The 8,424-nt window shown below is 41.5% G+C and overlaps 1 protein-coding gene across 4 annotated transcripts; it reads left to right on the top strand.

Annotated features, from left to right (window-relative positions):
• LOC18793966 (TMV resistance protein N) lies at positions 1,960 to 7,407 on the top strand. Of its 4 annotated transcripts, none has more exons than XM_020554654.1 (6): positions 1,960 to 2,207; positions 2,698 to 3,355; positions 3,696 to 4,764; positions 5,341 to 5,619; positions 5,721 to 6,287; positions 6,381 to 7,407. In XM_020554654.1, exons 2-6 carry the CDS (start codon positions 2,820 to 2,822, stop codon positions 7,092 to 7,094), a joined length of 3,165 nt encoding a protein of 1,054 aa, XP_020410243.1. In that variant the 5' UTR covers positions 1,960 to 2,207; positions 2,698 to 2,819; the 3' UTR covers positions 7,095 to 7,407. The 4 variants fall into 4 exon arrangements, with proteins under 4 accessions (XP_020410243.1, XP_020410241.1, XP_020410240.1 ...); XM_020554652.1 differs by having other exon boundaries at positions 2,325 to 3,355; XM_020554651.1 differs by having other exon boundaries at positions 2,290 to 3,355.

Genomic DNA, 8,424 nt, shown 5'->3' with positions numbered 1-8,424 from the left:
CTTGCTATACGCCAAGCCAACTAATGCATGGTACCCTTGCCGAACGACAAGGGATTCACTCAGGCAAAGTGATGTGCTAATGGGTCTCTCTCATTGCCGAAGCCAAGACCAGACCCAGCCCCACGTGGCCCAGCGCATCCCACTTGCCTAAACATCGAGCCACAGCCACAAGGTACCAAAAAAAAATAAAAAATAAAGAAGAAGCTATTATTATTATTATTTCTTCAAATAATAATAAAAAAAATGCATTCTTGCATTTTTTTCCCTTCAGCACCCTTGTGCCTTAGGCATCCCCTTTGCCTTCGGCTTTGGCACCCCCGTGCCTAGCCACATCGCCTTTGTGCCTAGGCCCATTGCCTTCCGACATGTAATTCTTAGGTCTTCGGCACCCCCGTGCCCAAGCTACATCGCCTTACGACATGCAAGCTTTGTGTCGCCTTCGGCACCCTCATGCTTAGGCACATCACCTTGCGACATGCAAGCTTTGTGTCATCTTCGGTATCCCCTTTGCCTTTGGCACCTCCGTGCCTAGCTGCATTGCCTTGCAAACATGCAAGCTTTGGGTCTTCTTCGACACCCTCGTGCCTAGGCACATTGCCTTGCAACATGCAAGCTTTGTGCCTTCGGTATCCTCATGCCTAGCTGCATTGCCTTGCAAACATGCAAGCTTTGTGTCGCATTCGACACCCTCGTGCCTAGGCACATCGCCTTGCAACATACAAGTTTTATACCTTCAGCACCCGCATGCCTAAGCACATTGCCTTGTAACATGCAAGCTTTGTGTCACCTTCGGCACCATTGTCTTGCGACATGCAAGCTTTATGCCTTTGGCATCCTTTTGCCTTCGGCACCCCTGTGCCTAGCCACATCGTCTTGTGACATGCAAGCTTTGTGCATTCGGCACCCCCGTGCCTAACCACATCGCCTTGCGACACGCAAGCTCTGTGTTATCTTCGGCACCCTCACGCCTAGCCACATCGCCTTGCGACATGCAAGCTTTGTGCCTTCGGCACCCCCGTGCCTAGCCAGATCACCTTGCGACATACAAGCTTTGTGCCTTCGGCATCCCTTTGCCTTCGGCACCCCTGTGCCTAGCCACATCATCTTGCGACATGCAAGCTTTATGCCTTCGGCACCCTCGTGCCTAGCCACATTACCTTGCAACATACTAGCTTTGTGTTGCCTTCGGCACCACCGTGCCTAAGCACATCGCTTTGCAAACAGGCAAGCTTTGTGTCACCTTTGGCACTTTCGTGCCTAAGCCCATCGCCTTGCGACATACAACTTTGTGCCTTCAACAACCTCTTAACCTTTGGCACCCTTGTGCCAAGTTCTTTCCCTTCCAAATGTCCTTCTTACCCGGGAACTTGGGGGACTATGGGCAGTGCACTATACAGCTTGGAAGATGAACTGTGGTGTTGCTCAGCCAGTGCACTTAAAATTACAAGTCCCCGACCAAGAAGTACCTTCTTACTCACGAACTTGGGGGACTACTGTTTGTACCGTGACTAACCGAGCAAGAGGAGTCCCACATTGGAAAACTACAAGAGATGGAGACTCCCCCCTCACTTATAAAAGAAGACTGGTCTTTCCTTAGGATTCTGGTCTTGGATCTAGACCCTTAGGCCTTGGACTCTCTCTTCTGGATCCATCTCTGGGCTGGGCTTCTCACTTGTTATCTTTATATTTGGGTCTAATCCCCTTTACAAATGTAAACAAACATTATCATAATAAGAACACCTTTCTCCGTGGACGTAGCCCATCATTCGGGTGAATCACGTATATCTTGTCTTCTATATATTTATTGTTTGCCCAAATCCTCACACACTTGGTGAAGGTCCTCACGTTCATCCATCATCCATCACACCTCATCACTAAGTTAAACTCAACCTTGACCTAACCATTTTGAGCATCAACAACCAAGTTAAGTCAACACCTACCAGTCCACAAAAGAAGCCGGTAATAAGTTTTTTATTTTTCTTTGCGAATGATAGTTTAACTTATTTCTGCTTTAGTGTTATCAAACCAGAGGCAGAAGCAAATGATATGTCTCTTCCCCCGGCGATCAGCTGTCCATTTCCTCCCCCTTTCGTTCTCCTTTATTCTTATCAATTGGGGAATTAAGTTTGGTCTGAAGGATCAAGAAGAGAGGCCGGGTCGTTTTCCCTATTCATAAGAGAGGCTGGGTGGTGGCAAGGATCAAGCAGGTTTATTTTTAACTTTCTTTTGAATCTGTTGTATTTTTTCTCCCTTAGTTTTTTAGCTTATGTCGATTTCCTTTTCCCAAAGGCCATCATCGTATTTCGTTTTGGAGTGAACTACAGATCTAGTCCTTTAACCTTGGGCAATCGGATCTGCGAGTGATTATGGAGCCGTTGGTTGTCCTTGTTTTTTTGTTTTGGGTCGGAGGCGATGGAGTCCGATATCTTTTTGTCTTTTTGCTAGGAATTCCTTTTTTCCTCTCATCTTGCCGGAGAGAGATGATTCATTTGCTTGATTTATGATTAAATTTTCTTTCTTTCTCAAGAAACAAAAACCTTTTTTTTTTTTAATGCGGAGAGACAAAAAACTTGGGCCCCCCCAACAAGTAACATTTACTTGTTAATATAAATAGTATTATTATACGTGAATAAGTTAGGGCAACTATGTTTAGTTTTAACATGTAATATTTGAATATTTATGTAATTTTTATACTAGTATTGGACTCCTGGACTTGCCATTCTAGCTCTGTCCCTGAAAGAAGCGGTTTGACTTCAATCGGATTACTAATTAGACGAAAAACTTGTTCAGCATACAAGTCTGCACTGCAGGAACAATTAATGGATACCAGTACAGCCGTTGAAGCCTCCTCTCCAACCTTCTCATCCTCTTCAACCTGCTCCTTAGACGATGAGATGTACGATGTGTTCTTGAGCTTTAGAGGTGAAGACACACGCAAGACCTTCACCGACCACCTCTACTGGAGGTTAAAACATGCTAGAGTCGACGTGTTTATTGATGAGAATGAAATAAGAGGAGGAGAAATTTTACCAGACGAACTCAAGCAAATAATCGAACGGTCCAGGATCTCTGTCATCATCTTCTCAAGGAGGTATGCGGATTCCATATGGTGTCTTGAGGAGCTGGAGAAGATCATGGAGTGTAGAAGAACACTGGGGCAAATCGTTTTGCCAATTTTCTATGATGTTGATGCTGAAGATGTCAGGAAACAAACTGGTAGTTTTGCAGAAGCATTTCAGACACATGAAGTGCGCTTCCATGGATTTAAAGATGAGGAAGAAAATATACAGTCGTGGAGAAAGTCTCTAACTGAAGCTGCAGGTCTGGACGGCCTTGTTTTTAGCAAGAGTGATGGGTAATTATTTATTTCCATTTCTTTGTTTTTTTCTTCATTTTCTTAATGTTATTCCCGACCCATCTTTGGGTTTTCAGAGTAATGCTGAGCTAAACTCTGATCGATTCACATGGATCAGGATCAACATGGTGCACCGCAATTAAATATGTTTCTTGTAATGTTTTCAGAAGTTTACAAAATTTTAGTAGGATTTTAAAAGTTTGGTTCATCAATTTCTGATTAAATGTTCAACTATATATTCAATTTTCCCAAGCTCTGTATTCATAATAGTAAAATATTAGTTCAATTTAATCTGTTCCTAATAAATCTTACTTTGCTCAATTTTGATTTTATCTACCAGGTATGAAGGAGTGTTTATCAGGAAAATTATTGACGAGATCAACAGAAAATTAACAACGGTTGCAGTTGGAGTAGATTCTCGCTTGCAAGATATTAGTACTCATTTAGATGTTGGAGGATCAAATGATGTTCGCATAATTGGAATTTGGGGTATGGGCGGAATGGGTAAAACAACGGTTGCAGAAGCTATTTTCAACAAATATCATCCCAGTTTTGATGCTAAAAGTTTCATTCAAAACATGAGGGAAAGGAAACTGGTTGATCTTCAAGAACAACTTCTCTTTGATATCTTGAAACCGACAAAGGCAGAGGGAAGTAGTATGGATGACAGGAGGTATGAGATAAAGAAAAGACTTCCAACAAGAAAGGTACTTGTTATATTTGATGATATCTGTCATGTAGACCAACTAAAGGCATTAGCTATTAAACGTGACTCCTTTGGTCGAGGAAGTAGAATTGTTATAACAACAAGAAACAAACATTTGCTAGAGATAATTGAAGTGGATAAGATATGTAGCCTTAAAGCAATGAATGAAGTAGAAGCTCTTGAGCTACTTAGTTTGCATGCCTTTAAACGTCGTTGTCCAAGTGAAGGATATCTTGAACTCTCAAGAGAAGTTGTTGTTTACTGTGGTGGTTTGCCACTAGCACTGAAAGTTTTAGGCTCTTCTCTATACAATAGAAGCACAACAGAATGGAGAAATGCATTGGATAAATGGAAAAGTCTTCCTCCTAAGGAAATTCACCAAAAGCTTAAATTAAGCTATGATGAGCTACCTGATAATTACCTGAGAGATGCATTCCTTGATATATCATGTTTCTTCATTGGAATGGACATGAACTATGTCATGCGAATATTGGTCCGTCGTGGCTTTTCTCCGGTAATAGGACTGAGTGTCCTCCTTGAAGAGAGCCTCTTAACTGTTGGTGAAGATAACAAGTTGATGATGCATGATTTGGTTCGAGACATGGGCAGAGAAATTGCACGTGCACAATCCCCTAACATCGCTGGAGAACGTAGTAGATTGTGGCATCAGGAAGATGTAAAAGACGTATTGAGGAACAAATCTGTAAGTACATTCACAATCTGATTGTTTAAATGCAGGTAGTTAGAGAAGTTTATGCATATCCTACATCTAATAAATTTAATGAGGACACTGAGTATACAATACAATGTCGTGTATACATATTAGATTTCGGGGGGTTAAATATCCATTTATCACTGAGTAACAAAATTGATCATTGTGTAACACAACGTTTACAATTTATATAAATATACCAGTAGATATACCAGTAGTTTTTCGCTAAGTAAACTGAGAGAGCGGCATTAAAATAATTGTTAAAGATCTTTTTGGTTACTGGGTTTTACACAGAATTTCAATTTGGTAGCTAAGAAAAAAATAATGTAGTCAAATGGATCACTGGTATAACCCAATGTTACAATAGCGCATGAGCTAGTTAACTAAAAATGGCATGTCTATAAATTGTAAACTTTGGGTATATAGAGAAGAGAGGAACTGGTTTTATTGAATTATCTCAAAATCTTTTTATTGAATTATATGGCTTTCCAGGGGTACCCTTTTCTTACTTCGTTCCCTTTTCTTCTTTCCTTTTGTCTTTTTCATTTTCTTTTTTGCTTCTAACAGGGAACAGAGGAAATTGAAGCACTCACTTTAGATTTGCAAGAATCTGAGGATCCTAGCTTCAGTTCCGAAGCATTTAGAAGGATGTGGAGATTGAGATTGCTCAAACTCAATTATGTACAGCTGACTGGAAGCTACAAGCATATTTCCAAAGAGTTAAGATGGTTATGTTGGCATGGATTTCCTCTGGAGGTCATACCAAAAGACTTTTATCAAAAAAACCTAGTTGCTATTGACATGAGCCATAGCAAGCTCATACGAGTTTGGGAGGATTCCCACGTGGTACAGTATAATCATAACCTCAACCAATTCATTAATCCGTTCCTCCATGCTTTCTCACTTCTATTTGAATTTTGATTTTTGTTTTCCGTTTTGTCTAACAGTTTCTTTCGGAGTTGAAGTGTCTTCATCTCAGCCATTCCGCTTGCCTGAAAGAATTACCCGACTTTTCAAGACTCCCAAATCTCGAGGAATTGATACTCAGAGGCTGTAAGCGTTTGTTATGGGGTCACTATTCCATGATGAGACGGTTGGACAAGCTTAAATTGTTTGATCTTGGGTACTGCAACTTAACTGAAGATAAAGTTGTTAATGAGCTTCGTTTTCTACGTTCTTTAAAAATTTTACGTCTGGATGGAAATGGTTTCGATAGGCTACCTGGGCTCGGTTCTCTTTCCGAACTTGAAGAGTTAACTTTAAATGATTGCAAAAACCTTACACGAATCAGTGATTTACCAAAGACTTTGAAATTCCTGAAAGCGAATTACTGCACTGTACTAAAAAGCATTGAATTTTTGGCAAAGAGGTCGAATATGAGAGAATTGGATCTGAAGGACTGCCGCAACCTCCAGTATACTAAAGCCTTGGGTGACTTGTTACACTCCATGGAAACGATTCATATGGAAGGCTGCACCAATCTCAGTGCTCGGTTTAAGGAGAGAATCCTACAGGTAATCTCTCTATCTTTCTCTGACTCACATGCATACATTCACGCAGAGTCAAGATTTGTAATGCTTACACAAAACTTTCTCCACATGGTATAGGGATGGGCCGCGAGCGGAGGGGGTGGCCTTTTCTTCTCTGGAAATGATATTCCTTCGTGGTTCACAGCTGTGGTCAATGAGGATGAAATTGTCTATATCGATGTGCCGAATTCTGGCATAGCTGCCTTGACTGTGTGCATCATTTATTCCTCAGACGACTCGGAGTCTAGTGGGAGATTTTCTTTGACTGTTGCGAATCGTACCCAGCGCACTGCATTTTCCATATTTCCAATGACCGTCTCTGGAGTGACTCCCCATGAAGATTATCTCTGGCTTGGACGTATACCAAACAATGTTCTCAATCTGAAAGGCGGGGACAAGGTTCATGCTCGCGCAGAATTCTTAAGAGAAGAGGGCAAGAAGCATTTAAAGTTGAAGAAAACAGGACTCTGTCTAGAACAGAGTGTTTCTACACATGCAGGTAAGGTACATGAGATGGAGTGGGAGTCTAAACCATATACATATCCTGATACTGATGATGACGCGTGGCCAAGCAAACCCTCGCATAACCTCATATGGAAAACGACACCGTTGTCGGTAAAGGAAATTTACTTGCGACTGGAAGGCAACTTGATGCCTGAAAAAGGAAAGCGAAGGAGTGAAGAGTCTGAAGAAGCGGCTGATGATGACGCGTGGCCAAGCAAACCCTCGCGTGACCTCTTACTAGAGAGTTATCGGAAGAATTACGTGAAGAAGCGTATGAGGCCTGAATAAGTGCGTGAAGAAGCGTCTGAAGAAGTGCGTGAAGAAGCGTCTAAAGAAGTGTGTGAAGAAGCGTATGAAAAAGTATGGAAGAAGTGGCTATTGGCAGGACCCGCCCCGAATTTTTCGAAACTAGAGACGAATCATGTGGAATTCTCGCCATCACCGACATCACCCTAATGTCGGGCCCACTTCTGAAACTATATCCTCTTTTCCCAAAAAGGAATAAGGGTACGAGACTTTCTACCGAAATTTTGGTAGAGTCTCCCTTGTAAATAGAACATTTCCCAGAATTTCAACATGCATAAAACACATTTAATATCCACAACTGGCAGTATGCACAATGTAATAACATGCAATTCACATAACGGCCTCCGGCCTTCAAATAATCCGAAGCAAAACCACCTACTAAGTTCTTAAATCAAATAATGAAAATAAACCATGCATTTAATAAACTCCAATAATAATTATGAATGCCAAACGCAGCTTACCTCATCTAACTTTCCCAAATTATTCAACATAAGTAAAGTTTAGCCCGTGGCCGCACCTAGGCACTATCCTAGGCTGCCTACGTACCCTTGCTGAGGAATTAAGTCATACGTAATTCTTTCCCTAAAACCATTTACTTTAGGTCACAACTCACCGAACATAATCTTTAATTTATCTCCCTAATAATCACATTATCTCCCCATACGCCAGAACATCCAACGTCATGTATGGGGCTTGTCAACAAGCCGGAAAATCCTACGCCACGTGTGACCTATCATCTCATATCACATAATCTTCCCATACGCTGGAACATCCAACGCCACGTATGGGGTCTGTCAACACGCCAGAAAATCCAACGCCACGTGTGACCTCTCATCTCATGTCACATAAGCTCCCCATACGCCGGAACATCCAACGCCACGTATTAAGTCTGTCCACATGCCGGAAAATCCAACGCCATGTGGGACCTAACAATCACATCACATAATCTCCCCATACGCCGGAACATCCAACGCCACATATGGGGTCTGTCAACACATCGAAAAATCATACGCCACGTGTGACCTATCATCTCATATCACATAATCACCCTATACGCTGAAACATCTAACGCCACGTATGGGGTCTGTCAACACGTTGGAAAATCCAACGCCACGTGTGACATAACAATCACAGGGTAGTACTTACACAGTGAAAACAAACCTTTTTATATCTTTAATATATATATATATATATACACACACATATACATTAATTTCCCCCAATAAATAATAATACTTATTTCCGATTTCCCCTATTTTAAAACAATAAATTTCCATCCTAAACCCACATAATCAACAATAATTCAACTAAC

The sequence above is a fragment of the Prunus persica genome, chromosome G1 (genome assembly GCF_000346465.2).
Source record: "Prunus persica cultivar Lovell chromosome G1, Prunus_persica_NCBIv2, whole genome shotgun sequence".
Taxonomy (NCBI): Eukaryota; Viridiplantae; Streptophyta; class Magnoliopsida; order Rosales; family Rosaceae; genus Prunus; species Prunus persica.
This window is presented reverse-complemented; position numbering and strand designations above follow the sequence as displayed.